The 19,101-nt window shown below is 44.3% G+C and overlaps 1 protein-coding gene across 1 annotated transcript; it reads right to left on the bottom strand.

The window, feature by feature from the left end:
• Nucleotides 1-449: 449 nt before the first annotated feature.
• LOC309396524 (mothers against decapentaplegic homolog 9-like) lies at nt 450-18,922 on the bottom strand (the record flags this gene model as incomplete). The annotated part of the gene is made up of 5 exons (XM_081961682.1): nt 450-593; nt 4,817-5,073; nt 13,807-14,025; nt 16,403-16,663; nt 18,511-18,922. 5 exons carry the CDS (start codon nt 18,920-18,922, stop codon nt 450-452), a joined length of 1,293 nt encoding a protein of 430 aa, XP_081817808.1.
• Between the last annotated feature and the right edge of the window lie 179 nt (nt 18,923-19,101).

The following is a 19,101-nucleotide window of genomic DNA, read 5'->3' as shown; positions in this document are numbered from 1 at the left end:
ATAAGAGTTTGCTGAAAGATGGGCAGCTATAAAAATGTTTTAAATAAATTAATAAATTACCATTTTTTTAAAATGCTGAAGTTGACATACATTTTTAACAGAGAAAAAAATGTAACCATTTAATATTAACCTATCAGGATATTTATTTATTGTTATAAACTGAAACAAAGATTAGAACATTAATAATATATTAATTACCTTCCACTCAGGATTATTAAAGATGACAATTACCCTCATTCATTATGATTATCAATAATTAGGATAAGCGGGAAGAATAAAGTCATCAATAGAACACAACAGATTACCATCTTAAATACTAAAACAGCATGAAAAACATTAACTATCAGATAAAGAAAAGTGGAGGGGGGAGGGGGAGAGAGAGAGAGAGAAACATCCCACATACAGTATATCTGAAGCCGTGTTTGTCCACCAGATACTGGAGACGATTCTTACGAAATGGAAGAGATGGGAGCCTCTGGAGAACCCATTTCCCTCAGCACCTTATCCAGCCATTTTAAAGGTCCATGAAGATGGATCTCCACCCAACAAGGGGTACTGGTGATTGCCTGGCGATGGTATCCTGCTCCCCAGCCCTACAGAAGAGACCAACAAATGGTAAAGGATGAGATGATTGTGGCTGCATTCTTCATTCTATTCAAGAAGACACTTTCTTGATTTTAGTCAAATACACCCATTACCTTTCCTTTGCATTTTGAAGTACTAAGAAGTCATTAAATTGTGGATAGGGTTAGGATGCATCTAATAACTGTCAGGCCTGCAGCCGTCTTTTCTTTTGGATCTTTGGCCTGCCACACTTTCTATTATTCTACTATGCATTTTCTATTGTGGAAAATGAGAGGGGGGATCGTACGGAGTTAGATGATATGTAGCCATAACGACATTCTTTCTAGAAAGCCAAGGTCATCCTTTGTCTTTGTGTCTCTGGAACTGCCAGCATGACAGTGGGAGATTGGACCATGTGATGGACTTGTGGGGGGGGGGCAAGATCTTGAACTTTCAACTGGATGGGGAAAACCTGGAAGCTTTCCGATTCGGGTTTTCCCAGATGTGCCAACAAGGCTCTCTTAATAAATTGGAACTTTGAGCAATACTTTGCCTTGGACTCTAATTTACTTTTGGATGCTATTTGGAACCCTGACAATAAAAATATGTGGACTTGGAGCAAATTGCATTAGTATTACTTCAACAACTCATACAGCATTCTTCAGCAAGGAAGAATTAAGGAAGCTGAGTCTAATACAGCGCTACATCTGCCAGGCTTTCAATTCATTAAATGATTTTTCATCTCCCTCTGGGGTAGGCCTGATTTCTATTCATACTTTTCCTACTTAAACCACACAATGCTGTTGTTTAAATTATGCCACTTTTTGAAGATGTAATGATTATGTAAGTGAAGTCTCTATTATATAGTTTCTCATAATGATTGAATTTTTGGTTATATTTTCAAAGTTAAACCTGAATCTGAAGAGAGTGAGTTCTCTAATACAGAAGCCTTTGTGGAATTTTAAGCAGATCTACCATCTCCTTCCAGAAATCAAATTCAGAATGAACTTCCTGTTCTAAGTTAAAACAGAGGGATGTAGGAGAAGAAGTGGCAGAACCTGAGGGCAGAATGAAAAGAGGGATCAGCCTAGGATTCCTATGTAGCTATAAGTGAAGTCCAACCAGTCCCTTGATTGCCTTTGACTCTTATCTAACTCTAACTAAGTGCTGACCATTAGTTGAAAAGATTCCTGCGAATAGGCTTTTAGCAATAAATCAGTTTCATGGAACCTTCACATATGGTCTCGGTCTTTAGCGCCTGACAGTTTGACTGTTTTGCCTTATTCATAATATTGACTAATTAGTTTAATTTGCTTTTGATGCCTTCCGATTCCACCTGACTCTGCAATCCAATCTAATTTTAAGTATTGTGCTAGTCTTGTTTATTGGTTGTTCTTGTTCTGCCTCTTCAGAGTGTGGCCTGTGCATATTGTGCAAGGACTTCATCAAGTCCTTGACTGCTGCGAGAATGAGCTCTCACCCTGTCTGTTAGATGCCTCTGACAGTGAAGGGAGCCATGAAGACTCCTTATTTCTTTTTTTAAAAGTTTTTTTTTTAAATTTTAATACAACTTTATCCATATTATAGAAACAAAGTGTTGACTGGGTCTTTCCTTTTACATCCTCTCATTTACACAATCCATTTTACATCATAGCTTAGCTTTCAGTCAAATTATTTTCTTCCATTATTTTCCATTTTTATACTCATTTTTTCTTAATACATAAACAATATCTTCCATTGCCCCTTCAAACATTACACCAAATTATCATTCCATATTTCTCTATTTGTCTACTTTACTATAAGCAATGCACATCCTGTAGTTACGTTTTGACATTGAGAGGGAGGAGCCTCCTTATTTCTTGATGGAGAAGGAAGAGGAGTCATGTTTTTCAAAACAGTGCTGAGCAAACCCTGGGTTAACTAGGCCTGAAAAGAAGACCCCCAAGATCCCTTCCATCTCTATGGTTCCAAGTTCTATGAAAAGCCTTTGGGGGCCAGAAAGCAGAAGAACCGGTATAGAAAAGCCCAGATCCCACCTTTGCTGGAGAGGCTGTGTTGGCCTTTTCTTGATGCAGAAGTCACTCTAGAGAGGAAAGCCAATCTCTTCCCAGTGTCTGTGTCCAAGGAAGTACACTGCAGTACCAGCAAATTTGGTCTCCAGACAATTATGAAAGCTGCATGTCTTATATGAGAGGCTAATACTACCTTGTAGCTACCTTTTTCTCAATGTCCCTTTTCTGCAGTTCCAATGTATACCATTGAAAAGGCAGAAAAATGTCCCATTAATTCATTACCCCCCAACAGGTGCTTTCCTATTGTCATTGGCAGCACAGGAGGGTAATAAAATAGTCTTCCCCAAATGTGAGGCATGGGCAAGCTTTTCATGACTCGATCTGGTCTTTCTAGATTGCAAATGCCTAGAGGGGTGACTAGAGTAGTGAAATGCCAATGTGTTGGGATATTCTGAGCTGCAAAGCCCCAAATCTTTTGCAGACACCCTAGTGATAGCAACCAAGAAGTTCCTCAGTTGAGGATGCGCCCAGTGCCTGTTTGAAAAAGGCCTCTGGGACCATGTGAATATGATGGGGCTGCATCCCCAAAGAGCTTCTCGACAAGCTGACAAATAAAAGCCACCTCCGCTGCTCGCCTCGTCTTTAAAATATGTGCCAGAATGGAAAACTTCACTCAAAAGAGAAAGTACGGCTCTTCCAGAATTAAAATGCTGAACTCACACAAACACATAAATGCTCACAAAATCCTATCAGCCACAAGAATATAACCAGAGGTGGGCTGTTGGGGGTTCGCAGGGGTTCAGGAGAATCTCTAGCTAAGGTTCTGTGCAGTTCAGAGAACCCCCCAAATCCCACTCCTGGCTGGCCCCGCCCACCCCTCCCCTCCCAGGAGTCTCCACGCAGCCCGCTTTGGACGCACAGAGGCTCAGGGAAAGTTTGGGAAGGCCTTCTGGAGCCTGGGGAGGCCGTTTTCGCCCTTCCGGAGGCTCGAGAAAAGCATTCAGAACCCAGGGAGGGTAAAAACGCCCCCGCCCTGGTGCAGGAGGCCAAGTAGGCCACACCCACCATGGCCACGCCCACCCAGCAACCAGGCAGAGAACCCCTTGCTAAAATTTTTGAAGCCCACCCCTGGCTATAATCATTTACAAGAGCAATGAAACCATCAGCAACATTCCTAAACCCCAACTATTTGGAGAAAATATATCTGAGCTTAGTGAGTCTCACTCCCAAGAAAGGAGGTGCAGGATGGCAGCCTTTAGAAATGGTTTTAGCTCAGGTCCAGTTCTGAGAGTCCCCAAAAGTTCAAGGAGCATGGAGATGGTTTTAGACTGAGGGCTGTTCTAATTTTGCATACAATCTTGAAGAAATCATAACTAAGGGAGTCGGAAGAGCGCTCTTGAGAAGGGAAAAGTAAAACATATATTCTGTCTTCCACAAGACCAATGAATTGCTATGGCTGAAAATGGAAAGGCAGCCAAGGAGCAGCCCATGTATGGTTCACTTGGAATAATCTTGGACATAAATTCAAATTTAAAGAATTTTTTATTCCCTCTTGTTAGAGATCACTCGTAATTGAAGTCACTAGTGCTAAGACAGTGGCACAAATTTCAGAGAGTTGTGATCATTTTTCACTTCTTACTTGTTTATGGAGAAATACGGAGATACAAAACTTAGCGCATCTCTTGATCTTCTGGGAGGGAAATAGGATTAGAATTAACACAGTGCAGGAGGCTGAAGCCTTCATTAAAAAGCATCTCTCCCTCCTAGAGGACGGACACAGCGAAGGTAGTGAAAAGGAGAGCAAGGTACAAGACGAGGGGGGGGGGTTGAGCCTCCCTCTGGAGACAGGGAGGAAGGAGCAATATCGAAAAGGCTCAGGTCACAAAAATAAAAGTATTTGAAATAACAGTAATTGGTGATATTCTAGAAAGTGACAAAGGAAAAATGATTAAACACATGGTTGACAATATAAGAATAAGACCTTGTTTCCTGCTTATCTTTTATATTTTGTTTTTAAGATTGTAAAAAGTGTGAGTTTTGGATGGATTTCTATCACTAGCGTGGGAGCTGCCAAAAATTTTTATATATCCCCTTACCTTTCCCCATAAATGTATAAAAACCAATAAAAATTTTGGGGGGAACAAAAACTTAGCACATCTCATCCTTTTAAAATGTCCTTGTAACGAAGAGGCCAATCCCATTTTTTCAGCTTTATAATTCAAGACAAAGAAAGTTCTTACTTTAACAAAGCTTATCCGGATGAAGCACATCTTGGTGAGCTCGGAGACTGCCTCAAAACCGTCGTTAACCGACTGGGAAAGCAGCTGTGCAAAGAGTAGGTTGTTGAAAATCTTCAGGTTGTATCCACTGGGGATTTTGCAGATGGTGCTCGGGTGGAGGCCGCACTCACGGTTGGCATTCGAGCTCTGGACAAAAACGCTGCAGTCGCTCAAACACTCAACAAAGACCTCTCCCCCTACATAATACAGGTGGACACCTTCAGGAGACAAGAGGGACCAAGAAGGATGTCATCCAACACAGATCGAAGCAAAAAGTCTCTTGTTCTAAACTACTTCATGATACACTAAGATTGGGGTATTGTTTCGTGATGGACAGAATCAGTTGGCAAGACAAGCAGACTCGGCAGTCCCAATGCTAAAGATACCATTTTTGCTGTGTGGCAGTCTTTTCAGGAATCCTGTCAGGACTGCTATCCTGCTACGCTATGCACTGCCTCCTTTCAGCCTGCCATGCTTAATGGGGAGGGAGAGCTGCAGGGTGGGATTGGGGGGGGGGGGGGGGTTAGCATGAGAAGAATCAAAACTAAGCATTGGATGATAGCCATAGGCCATTGGTCACACTAAGGAATGCAGAACCATCCAGCCGGCAAAGACAATGACTGTTACCCAAACAGTTTGTTTGTACCTAATTGGACACTAGATAACCATGGGGGAAGGTGGGAAGAAGGGGACGTCAACTGTATGCTTTGGGTATGAAAACCTCAGATCCAGCTTTGTTTCTTCTGTAACCACGTGGCTTTTGTAAAGTGTACTTTTGCCTGACTTTCTGATCTAACTGACCAAGTTGGTCACTTCTATGGACAGCAAAACGCTCCATTTAGCTTCCATATTTTTGACATGGAGCCCACTTTTATCTGGGCAACCTCTTGTCAACTGTGGCCTTGCTCACCATTCTGGGGGGTTAAGACCAGGGGTGAAATTCAGCAGGGTCTGACCAGTTCTGGAGAACCGGTAGCGGAAATTTTGAGTAGTTCAGAGAACTGGCAAATACCACCTTTGGCTGGCCCCAGAGGGGGGGGATGGAGGTTTTGCAATATCCTTCCCCCAAGAATGGGGAGTGAGTGGGGATTTTGTAGAATCCTTCCCCTGGAGTGGGGAGGTGTTAGATTGGGTAATGGATAGGCACACACAAGCTTAATGGTAACAACAGCTCTTTATTAAGTACAACAAATGAGAACAATCCAGCGAAGGTTGAGTCTGACAGCAGCCCTTTTATAGGGAGCTGTCAGGCCCTTTGACCAATAGAATTAAACCTCTGTTCCCGCCAGAACAGAGGACCTTGGTGGAAACCACTGCAGTTAGAACAAATATCTAAGACCCCTCCCCTCTTGGATGGAACAATTCTACTTGTTACGTAGTCACTCAGGTAGACGGGCTTTTGGGTAGCTCTGCCTGACCTGCGCAGTTCAGTAGGAGGGGTTTCCTAGGACAGGTCGCACAGACCTGTTTGCTCCACAGCTCCAGTTGGTGGAAGCTCCTGGAACCTTTCACAGGCCGCAGCTGGAGCTTCTAGAGCCAGTTCGCTTGGAGCTCACTGCGGGCCTGCAACAAAACCAGATAAGATTCCTGGTACCCTTGGACTTGAGCTGGCCGTGGAAGGAGTGAGTGTTTGCTCCGTTTGGGTAGGGCTTTGGCTAACTCGTGCAGGAGTTACCTCTGGTTGTCTTAAGAGTGGAGTTGGAGAGGTGGCCACAGAGTTGGTCAATATGCCTTCTCCAATTCCTACCGTCCTCAAGCTCTAGGAGGTAAGAGTGAGGGCCGGTGATGCCTATCACTGTGGCAGGAATCCACAGAGTTCCCCCGGCGTAGTTGTGGGAATATACCGAATCCCCGATGCTAAATTTCTGAGTCTTGCAAAATCTAAAGTTTCGAATTTTGCTTGTGGAGTCTGGGGATAATGAGGCAGAATAATTGGAGAGTAGCCGGTCTAAGTGGGACCTTAGCCAGCGACCCATGAGAAGCTCGGAGGGGCTTCTCCCTGTAGTGGCACTGCGTGTGATGTGCTGAATTAGCAAATAGTGGTCAACCCGTGTTTGCCAATCACCCGGGTCCATCCTATAGAGGGCCTCTTTTGCAGATCTCACCATTCTCTCCACCTGACCATTGGAGGCTAAATGGAATGGTGCGACCAGGGCATGCCTGATTCCCTGAGCTGCTAGGAAGGTCTCAAATTGCATGGCCATGAATTGGGGCCCGTTGTCAGAGACCAAGATGTCGGGCAGGCCATGTGTGGAGAAAAGTCTCCGTAGCATCTTGATGACCGCTTCTGCCATAGTGGAGGTCATCAGGACTACCTATAATCATTTCGAGTAGGCATCCACAACTACGAGGAATGTCTGGCCATGAACTGGGCCAGCAAAATCAATGTGCACCCTAGACCACGGTGCTTGAGGTCACTCCCACTCCTTAGCGCGCGCCTCTGGGGGAGCTGGTCTGGACTCCTGGCATGGTGTGCAGGTAGCCACCCATTCTTCAATCTCCCTGTCCATATTAGGCCACCATATGCAACTCCTAGCCAAAGACTTCATCCTGACAATTCCAGGATGCCCTACGTGTAAAGCCTCTAATACTGCAATGCGCAGTTTGGGTGGAACAACAACCCAGTCCCCCCACAGTAAACAGCCATTTACAACTGATAACTCATTGCGTTTGGCAAAATACATTTTGAAATCAGCCCCAACAGGCCCCTTGGGCCACTCCCTCCACACCCAGTTCAAAATTTGTGTGATGGTGGAGTCCTTTGCAGTGACGGGCAACGTCTCAAGGCAGTTAATGAGCAGGACTGGCATCTCGGGGGTAGAGTCAGCAAGAAGTTCAGGCAGCGGGCAGCGGCTTAGAGCGTCAGTGCCCCAAAGTGGAGCCTTGTCGGTGGATGAGATGGTAGGAGTAGGCAGCTAGGAAGATGGTCCATCTGGTCATGCGGGGTGATAATGACACTGGGGTAGGTCGGTCCCCAGCCAGTAAGCCCAACAACGGCTTGTGGTCCGTAACCAGTTTGAAGTCCCGGCCATATAGATACTCATGGAACCTCTTTACTCCGGCCACTGCAGCCAAAGCCTCACGGTCCAGCTGGCTGTAGTTCCGCTCTGCGGCAGACAAGATCCTGGAGTAAAATGCAATAGGAGCTTCAGTTCCGTTGGGCATGCAGTGGCTGAGGACGGCGCCAATGCCAAATGGGGAAGCGTCGCAGGTCAGTACCAACGGCAGGGTCTGGCTGTATTGTACCAGGAAGGAGTCTGCCGCCAGGAGTCGTTTTACCACAGCAAATGCGGCAGGCTCTGCTCTGCCCCAGGACCACTTTGCGTTCTTAGCCAGGAGACGGTGTAAGGGCTCAGCAATGGTAGCATTCTGTTTAAGAAAGACGCTGTAGAAATTAAGGAGCCCGAGGAACACCTGCAGCTCGGTTTGATTGCGAGGTGTGGGGGCGTCCTGAATTGTTTTGTTTTTTTGTGTGGTCGGGTGAATCCCAGAGCCATCGATTAGGTACCCTAAGAATTCAACCCTTGGCAGGCTAATTTGGCATTTCTCTTTTTTGAGACGGAGACCTTTGTCTCCAATTCGAGCCAAAACTGTTCGTACACGTTTGAAAAGTTGCACCTCGTTTGCAGCCGATACCAAGATGTCATCGAAATAGGGGATGACTCCTGGAATCCCCTGCAAAGCCATTCCATGACACTTTAGAACAGTCCTGGGGCGATACTAACGCCGAATTGCAGGCAGTGACATTTTAATGCACCCCTTTGCATCACAATGGTTTGGGCCTCTGCCATAGCGCCATTTACAGACAATTGTTGGTATGCCTGCGCCATGTCCAATTTCGCAAAAAAATTTCCGGGGCCTAATGAATGAAGGAGGTGCTGTACAATGGGTACAGGGTAGGCGCTTTGTTGTAGTGCTTTATTTATTATGCACTTGTAGTCCGCACAGATGTGGACAGACCCGTCAGATTTGACAGGTGTCGCTATAGGGGTCTCCCAGCATGCGTGATCGACCGGCTCTAGGATTCCCTAGCCTACGAGCTTGTCAATTTCCCTGTCAATTTTGGGGTGAAGAGCAAAAGGTAGTCTCCTGAGTTTTAGCCTTATTGGGAATATGTTGGGGTCCAAACTAAAGGAAATTGGAGTCCCCACATACTTACCCAGACTGGTGCCGAAGACGTCCTCGAACCCCTTAAAGATGGCTTCAGTACCGTCGTCTTTCAAGGCCACCTCTAGGCCCAGGGCTTGGAACCAATCTAGCCCTAAGAAGCTCTGCAGGTTGCCGCTGACCACTGTCACTGGGAATTTCCCACTGAACTGCTTGAACTTCACCTGGAAGGTGCATTGGCCCATGATGGGACCTGGTTTCCCTGGTAATCGCGTAGGCGTTTGTCAGGGGTGCCAAGATGCTGTTTCTTTAGGCTAGGGATAGCCTGCTTTAGGGTAAACCACAGCATGATGGTCAGTGATGACCCGGTGTCGATCTCCATCTCACATGGAGAGTCCTCGATGAGGACTGTGACCTTCAGCTTTTTTGGCCGCCTAGTGTGGACTTGGCTGATTGACATGTGGTAGGTGACTCTGTTGTCGCCCTCTGAGCGCGTGGTGGTTTCTGCCAGGCCCCTTGGTTGGGCCTCTGTGGGCGGTTTGGTTTTGCACCAAACCTTTCCAGGCAGTGGCAGGAAATTTGCTTCGGCACACCTTGACGATATGCCCCTTTCGCTCGCAGCGCTGACAGGTTGCGTCGCGGAAACAGCAATCCGATCTGGCATGGTCTCCTCTGCAGCTAGCACAAGGCAGGAGACGCGGTTTGAATTTGCGCGCCGGCTGGGCACGGCTACTGCGCATGCGGCAGCTGTCATCTTCCTTGCCCTCTGAGCTCTCGGGTACTGCAGACTCGCGATGTATGTATGTACTCTTTCGTGCGTTTTGTGGAGTGCTTTGATGCTGCAGAGTCTCAGTAGATTTGATGGCTGATTCAGATGCCCTGGCCTTGTTCAATGCGATGAGCTGAGTGAGGTTAGATTTAGTGAGTAACCTCCTCTGTAGGTTAATGTCCCGCACGCTGCAAATTATGCGGTCCAGTATCAGCTCATCCAGGTCTCGGAATTCACAGTACGCTGCGGCCTTGCGGAGCGCTGCAACGTACTCGTTAATTGACTCACCCTCTTTCTGATTTCTGATGTTAAACTCATGCCAGCGAATGTGCTTGGATGGCTTGGGTGCATAGTGGGTCCTCAGCGTCTGCTGAAGTACAGACCAGGCGGCTGATTGTAGCGGTGTCGGCTCAGAGAGGTCTTTCGCTGTCTTGAACACTTCTCGGCCACAGTATCTGAGGAACATGTTCTTCTTGCGGCCTTCAAAAAAGCCCATGAGGTCGTTTGCCTCGATGAAGCAGTCAAATTGTAGCATGCACGAGTCCCAGTGCTCAGTGATTGGGTCATACGGAGTCGGTGGGGGGGCATGGCTATTTTGTGTTCAGAGAGTGTTTTGAGTTTGCTGCTCAAAAATGGCTGCTCAAAGCCACGCTGCCCTCCAGGCTGGATGTACTTGCTGGATTGCTACACTCTTTCAGTTCGCCTACTTGCCTTCCAATCCCATCCTCGTCGCCAGAGTTAGATTGGGTAATGGATAGGCACACACAGGCTTAATGGTAACAACAGCTCTTTATTAAGTACAACAAGTGAGAACAATCCAGCGAAGGTTGAGCTGTTAGACCTTTCGACCAATAGGCTTAAACCTCTGTTCCCGCTGGAACAGAGGAGCTTGGTGGAAACCACTGTAGTTAGAACAAATATCTAACAGGAGGGAATGGAGATTTTGCAATATCCTTTCCCCAGGAGTGGGGAGTGAATGGAGATTTTGCAATATCCTTCCCCCAGGAGTGGAGAGTGAATTGGGATTTTGCAATATCCTTCCCCTAAGAATGGGGAGTGAATGGGGATTTTGCAATATCCTTCCGCCAGGAGTGGGGAGGAAATGGGGATTTTGCAGTATCCTTCCCTCGGGAGTGGGGAGGGAATGGGGATTTTACAATATCCTTCCCCCAGGAGTGGGGAGTGAATGGAGATTTTGCAATATCCTTCCCCCAGGAGTGGAGAGTGAATTGGGATTTTGCAATATCCTTCCCCTAAGAGTGGGGAGTGAATGGAGATTTTGCAATATCCTTCCCCCAGGAGTGGGGAGGAAATGGGGATTTTGCAGTATCCTTCCCTCAGGAATGGGGAGGGAATGGGGATTTTGCAATAGCCTTCCCCTAAGAGTGGGGAGTGAATGGAGATTTTGCAATATCCTTCCCCCAGGAGTGGGGAGGGAATGGAGATTTTGCAATATCCTTCTCCTGCCACAGCCACCAAGCCATACCCACAGAACTGGTAGTAAAAAATTTTTGAATGTCACCACTGGTTAAGACATTGCTGGCCAGACCACCTTCACTCTCTTTCCCTTCCCCAAAGGTGGCAATCATAGTTTCTCTCCTGCTCAGACATCCCACCTTCTCTTCATGTATATCAATCTATTAGAAATATTGCTAATATTGTGAGGTCCTTCATAAAAAGCCAAGCCAGTCACAATTTCACTGATTTTCTTGCAGCCCAAAGAAGATTTTTTTGTAAGCCATTGAGGATGACCTCCCTGAACAGATACCACACTTTGACTCAGGCTGGCATGTGAGATGGTGTGCCAGGAAAGAGGACTATCGGATGTACCATTGGTTCTACCTCTAGCCTAATCTACCTCTTTCCTTCTATTACTATCTGAAAGGGCTTTGTGTATTGACAGTAAAGGTTTCAGAATCCAGCCAGAGATTTTGCTAAGGATTTGAGCCTCCTTTAAACATTCCACATGTGGATCTACCACAGCTGGCAGCAGCTTGGTTAATCCACCCTTGAAGTAGGATCAGATCTCACTTGTGTTTGCTACGAAACCACTAGGATATTTCCAGGCTGTATATAAAGTGGGAAGAATAATAAGAGTTCTATAACAAGACAATATTAAACCATATATATGTCATTACTTAGACCAGGGGTGTCCAAACTTGGGAACTTTAAGACTTGTGGACTTCAACTCCCAGAATTCCCCAGCCAGCCATGCTGGCTGGGGAATTCTGGGAGTTGAAGTCCACAAGTCTTAAAGTTCCCAAGTTTGGACACCCCTGACTTAGACAATTACTCAACTTGGGACCAAATTGGGACCCAAATTTTCATTGTAAGTCATCATGGTCCCAAAGTGAATATAACATGAATGAACTATAAATTTTAAAATTATATTGACTTTCTCTTATATTTCATAGTTTTATGTTGTCAAAATAGAAATGCCATGCATTCATTCTTATAATAGCTTAAAAAATAAACAAATAATGTTTACATTTTAGGAACAGACTTCCTAAATCACGAACAGAGCTTAGGAACAGGGTTCCTGAATCAAAGGGCTGGAAATAACCTTGGAGGTCTCCCTGCCCAAGACAGGAGACCCTAATACCATCCTGGACAAATAGCTGCCCAGTCTTTTCTTGAAAACCTCCAGGGATGAAGCATCCACAAACAACTCTGGGAGGCAAGCTGTCCATTGACTAATTGTTCTCACTATCAGGAAATGTCTCCTTAATTCCAGGTCAAATCTTCAACTGACAAGCTTCCATCACTGCTTCTTGTCCTATCCTCAGGTGCTTTGGAGGATAAATTGATGCCCTCTTCCCTTGGGCAGCCCTTCAAGTATTGGAGGACTGCCATTATGTCTCCCCTAAGTCTTCTCTTTGCCTAGTTCTCTTCGTCTCCGGACCCCTTATCATTTTTGTTGCTTTTCTCTGCACTGTAGAAAGTGTCTCAGCATCTTTTTTATATCATGGTGACCAGAATCGGACACAGTGTTCCAAGTGTGATCTCACCAGTGCAGTATAAAAACATTACAATCACTTGATATGATTTTGATGCTATCCCTCTTGATACTGCCTAGGACTGAATCGATTTTTCGGTAGCTGCAGACACTGCTGGCACATACTTAAGTAGTGGTGCACTGGGACTTCTGTATCTTTTTCTCAATTACTACTGTTGAGCCAGGTGCCACTATTCTATGCCTGTGCATTTGGTTCTTCCTGCCTAAGGGCAGGACCTTATTTTTCTCGCCACTGAACTGACCTTGTTGGATAGAGCCAAATGCTCAAGCCAAGTTCCTTCTGAATCTTGAGTCTATCTGATGAGTTCCCCTTTTATCCCCTTGTCTGGATCATTTATGAGGATATAAAGAGCACTAGGCCAGCGGTGGGTTCTGGCTGGCTTTACTGCCGCTTCGCTCCTGTGTGCGCGCATGTGCAGTTCAATTAAAATTGTTCTGTGTGTTCACAGAACTCAAAAACAAGATGGCGGTGGTGACGGCAGCGACCAGGGAACCGGTTTGAGGGCATGGCAGGCCTGGGTCGCTGCCGATTCCAGCAACCCAGGCCGAACCAGGCTGATCCGGTAGGAGCCCATCTCTGCACTGGGCCCAAGTCAGAACACTGAGGTACCCCACTGCATGTTCCCCTCCATGTAGATATAGTTCCAGCGAGGACTACATGTCACAGCAAGCTGTGAATCCGTCTGATGGTGGTACTGTCTATCCCACATTGTTCTGTCTTCCCAAGAAATAGGCTGTGGTCTATTTTGTCAAATGCCTTACTAAAATGCAAGCATACTATATCCACAGCATCTTTTTTATATCATGGTGACCAGAATAGGACACAGTATTTCAAGAGTGATCTCACCAGTGCAGATTCAGTCACATTATCAAAGGCGGCCATAAGGCTGGTTTGGCCTTATTTGATTTTAATAACCATATGCCGGTTTCTAGTGATCACCTTATTCCTTTCTAGATGTTCATAAATCCACTGCTTGATTATCTTTCCCAGGATTTTCCCAGGTATTGATGTCAAGTTTTGAACTGAGCCATTTCCCAGCAGTGTTTCTTTGCAATTACCTTTTCCGATGTGGTTTCGGGTGTTTTCTATGGAAGAATTCCTGCCAATATTAGAGAGAAATCCAAGGCAGAAGCGGTCCTTGTTTGAAGGATCTGTAAAGCCATCTATTAGTATACTTCGAGAAAAGGCCTGAAAAGTCTCTCCTACTCTCTTATTGAGTTCGTAATAGGCAATTGCGCACCACTGATCTGGTTCCTCATAGCTCACAGGTTGGGCATCTGGAAGAAGGTTTCACAGGTGCATGTAGGTAGAAATGCAGTAATAGCAATGTCATTTGTTTCATATCCAAATACTCTCTTCACATACACATTTAAAGAGCTGGCATTGCCAGGACAGAAAAGAGATATAAAGGCTAATCCTTGATTTATGAGCACAATTGGGACTGAAAGATTCTTTGCTAAGCAATATGCTCATTAATGAGTCACACCTGTCTCAAGATTTATAATCTCCCCCCCCCCCAAGTTGTTAAGCAAATCACTGAAGTTGTTGAGTGAATCATTCAGTTGTTAAGGAAATCTGGCTTCCCTTATTGATTTTGTCAGAAGCCCACTAGGAAAGTTGCCAATGGAGATCATGTGACCCTGAGATGGTGCAACTGTCATAGATACATGCTGGTAGCCAAGTGCCCAAATTCTGATCAAGTGGCTATGGGGATGCTGCAATGGTCATAAGTGCAGAGATCAGCGTCATAAATCATTTTTTTTCAGTTGCTAAATGAATGGTCGTAAGTTGAGAACTACTAGAAAGGACAATGAAAAATAATGCAATAAAACTAGTGTGTTGTGTCAATTAGTGTAATTAACTGAGTGTGTTACTTTCAAAATGTGAATTTCATTATAGCAATCAAATATATTTTTATTACTTTACTTACTTTTATCCTACTTTTATATGTAACTCAAGGCAGTGAACCTATCTAATACTCCTTCCTCATCCTATAATATTCCTATTTCAATCTAGGGTGTGACTAAATACGGAATATGTGCACTGTTCTGTTCTCATCTCAAAGGGCTTTTCTGAACTTGGAACAGCACAGGAAAGAATGAACTATGAGCCTATTAGTGTAAAATAAGGCAAGCAACAGGAAAACATGATTTATATAAAACCGTAGGCAGCAAAATATTCTTCCTTCCACAAGACCAGAAACTCTGGGTCATACTCAGGAATGAATGGCAGATGTTTTTCTTTCTACGAGGCAAAATCAATTGATGGCCTTTCTTGTTATCAAATGAAGCCACTATCTTCAACAACACTAGCAATAATCAAACCAAGTTAAGCCTATTCTGGTTTCGGTCTACTAAGTAGAACTATTTTGGCTAAGAGCCCTTGGGAGGAAAATCCAATCATTCGTGGGCTCATGAGCAGATCTTTCCCTAGGGGAAAAGCACAAGTCTTGACCTACCTCCAGGTCCACAGGGCAATGGTGGTGTTGATGAACTGCTTGGGACTTCCTCCTGTGCAGGGCATTTATTGGGCTTTTGTGGCATCTCTTTGGCATTAGAAGGAAGAAGAGATGCGGCAGCTGAAAAGAGAAAGCTATTTCATGACCAGCCTATATAAATAAAAGGAAATTACCTCAGAGCCATAGATATTTACTAAGCAAATTGTATTACTGCATTCAGTCAGATGCTTGCCAATGTCTTGCCATGCATACAAAGCTCACATTTCCAAGAACAGCATTGTGTTAAGGCTTCCCTTGATTGTATGAATAAATCAACTTAAGGTATACCCCAATTTTGTTAACAAGAGCTCAGGAAAGCTATTTTTTCGTACCACAAAAATAACCCTGTGAGTTAGTCTGGGCTGAGCAAGTGGCCGAAAGTCATCCAGCTCTTCTGTGCCTAAGAAAACTGAACCCATCTGCTTGCTCTGGTTTAACACTTTCATCAATTATTCCTCTTGGTTACTGTTGCTTTTATAATGCTGTGTTGCAACCCATCCAGAAGCTTCAAAGGCTGATTGAGCTATTTAAAAACTGTAAAATAAATAAATAAATAATAAATATGCCATTCTCCAACCCAAATTCGCAAAAGTAATACAGTTGCTACTACCAGAATTGCATGAATTTGTAGGCAGCATTGAATAGCATTAGCACTTAAGACTTATATACCGCTTCACAGTGCTTTACAACCCTAAACGATTTAGAGTCTCAGCATATTGCCCCCAACAATCTGGGTCCTCATTTTACCGACCTTGGAAGAATGGAAGGCTGAGTCAACCATGAGCCTGGTGAGATTCGAACTGCCAAATTGCAGGCAGCTGACAGTCAGCAGAAGTAGCCTGCAATACTGCATTCTAACCACTGCACCACCACGGCTCATTACGTTGGTTCTTATTTTATTTATTTTGTCAAGCATGTATAAGATAACAAATATGTATAAACATGATTATGAATACATGAAATGGATACAAATAAGTGGGGACAGTAGGACAGGGACGGTAGGCATGTTGGTGCGCTGATGCACGTCCCTTAAAAAAAGATGGAACATTTCACAAATGTGTGTGTCTTCCAGTTTAATGGCACCAAATTCTGCATTTTCTAAAGAGAGGTTGCAATAGATTCACTCCCACTGAGTGTCCGGGTACTGTTTTGCATACCTGTGAGCTCATAAGTCCTTTCTGGGGCAGCTGCATTTCCTCGGGTCACTGAGTAGCCCATGCTGCTTGTTGATGGTGTGTGCATATTGTGGGATTCTGGGAAAGGAGTGCAGGGAGGCTGCTTTGCAGGGTGAGGATCAGGATGAGTTGCACTGTTGGACACCTGTTGCTCACTCTCAAGAGACGCATTTTGGAATGGGGTCAGGAGGCTGAACCGTGGGCTGAATTCACTCTGTCTTGGAACCAAGACTGGAGGCAACACTACAAGAGAAGTTTTGAAAATAGAAAGAAGCTCTTTGGTGTCAGGCATACATATAGATTAGATATAGATAGACCATAGGGATATAAATTAGACGATAGATGAGAGCGAAAGAGAGAGATTACAATGCTAGATAAATAGAAATGAGAGAAAGACAGATTGAAAGAGACAGATAGGAAGAGATGACAGAATATAGAAGATATTGATTATATTGATGATATAGATAATAGATGGGCATGATACATAGATATAATACATAGATATTATAGGTAGGTAGATAGGTAGGTAGGTAGCTAGGTAGGTATGGAGAGAGATTGGGGAGAGGGAGAAAGAGGAGAATGATAGATGATAGAAAGGTAAAAATTATTGATGTATGACATGATATATAGGTGAGATAGATAGATAGATAGATAGATAGATAGATAGATAGATAGATAGATAGATAGATAGATAGATAAGATAGAGGATAGATAGATAGATAGATAGATGATAGATAGATAGATAGATAGATAGATAGATAGATAGATAGATAGATAGATATAAACATGATCAATAACAATGACAGATGATGGATGGATGGACGGACAGATAGATAATAGGCAGGCAGGCAGGCAGGCATAGATACTGTATATTTAATGTGGGGAAATGATGACACGATAGAGTTAAAAAATCTGCATGGACTTATCCAGGCATTCACCTTGAATTAAGAATGATTGCCAAAAAAAATTAAATTAAGGATCAAATGGTGCTGAATTATTGTTCTATCATCTAATCTAGAGTTCTCTGTCAATGATTTCAATTATATCTTTCCTGCATAACATTCAATACGTCCTAAGAAAGGAGCGAAAGGGACTTTACTATTTCAGCACCTTGGACAAGCACAAAACACAGGGAGAGGCACCAACCAAGGGCACACAATTACAAGATTTTCAGTATCCGCTTTGCTAGATCCCAATGGTCAGAGAGTGGCATCATAATGGGTTTTTAAAAGCACACAACTGTTTGTTTTTTATTTTTGTACCTAGCAGACAGCAGGCCAATTTACATGATCAAACAAGCAGGTTAAATATGATGGTAGAATTCACTTAGACCAGGGGTGTCCAAACTTGAGAACTTTAAGACTTGTGGACTTCAATTCCCAGAATTGCTGGCTGGGGAATTCTGGGAGTTGAAGTCCACAAGTCTTAAAGTTCTCAAGTTTGGACACCCCTGACTTAGACTAAGCTGCAGTTGAACAATTTGTTGAAGAAATTCTTGTTTGCATCATTAAAATTCACCTGCAGTTATAAAAAAAAATGCTTTGCAAAATTATCTGATTAAATGTAAAGAATCCAATTGTTTAAAGGGGACCCTATTTTAATACCAATATATCACTTCTTATTGCTACAGTATTTTCTGCCATTTCATCTGCTGAAAACTCACTCTCATAAAATATAATCAGCTACATAAAATAAGTAGCCTAACAAAAGGTCAAATCACAGCAACCAAACAGGAGAGAAAGACAATCTAATCTGGGACTATTGGGGGCGAATTATTACTATTGCCAGCACGTTGCCAATGCACTTGCAGTAAAAGTGAACTGGTCCCAGGAGTGAATTGCAACCCTTTGTATGCCCGTGGTCAAGACATGCTCATTCCTATTAATAAGAATGGCGTCTGAATCCCTCCTGTCTTTTCTTCTCTGGGTCTTGGTGACCTATCCCTAACTAAAAGTTTGCCTCTTGGATCTTTGATCCCTTTCTTTCAATTAAAGTTTCTGTATAGCTCCCTTTTTTTTTTGCACATAAGAATAATGATGCAACCACGGCAGGGCTCTGTCCTTTCCTAAACATGCAGCTGGCGGAATCACCTGGGGCTTCCACCCTTTGATAATGGTAAGGGTTGATGCAGACGTCCTTTGGCTTAGAGCCAAAGGGGAATTCACAGCAGGCTAGAGGTTTCAATTCATGCTGGGACTGCAAGTCAGGCCAGCGCCATACTCGGCAGTAGATGACATGCGGGTATCCTTTGCGGTGGAAGACCTGCATCCTTCCGTCCAGGGAGTGGGGGATGGTCACACATTTGCTGGGCTGCCCAGGACAGCTGAGGGCTCTCTCCAGTTCCTGCAAGGCACCCCTTTTCTTCATCAGCTTCTTCACCAAGGAATCCACTGCCATTTCAGCCCACTTTTCCTCCTCGTCCCCTTGCTTCCAGCCCAACAGCCTCTTCACAGCAGGGCCAGTAAAGGAGAACAGAGAGGTAAAACAGCTGTTGGAATGCATGAGGACCAGTAGATCTTCAGTGATCCAATTTCTTCTTCAGTGAGGAACTTCAGTACTAGAAGGGATGCTCCTTCAAAATCAGACTGGATTTTGCTTGACCGGTCTAAGTGTCTTCAAGAAGAGAGGAGTTCTACAACAGAGGGAAATTATTGTTATGATTCTCTTTTGAGTTTGTCACT

This window comes from Natrix helvetica, assembly GCF_964273705.1.
Source record: "Natrix helvetica genome assembly, chromosome: 9".
NCBI classification, from domain to species: domain Eukaryota; kingdom Metazoa; phylum Chordata; class Lepidosauria; order Squamata; family Natricidae; genus Natrix; species Natrix helvetica.
This window is presented reverse-complemented; position numbering and strand designations above follow the sequence as displayed.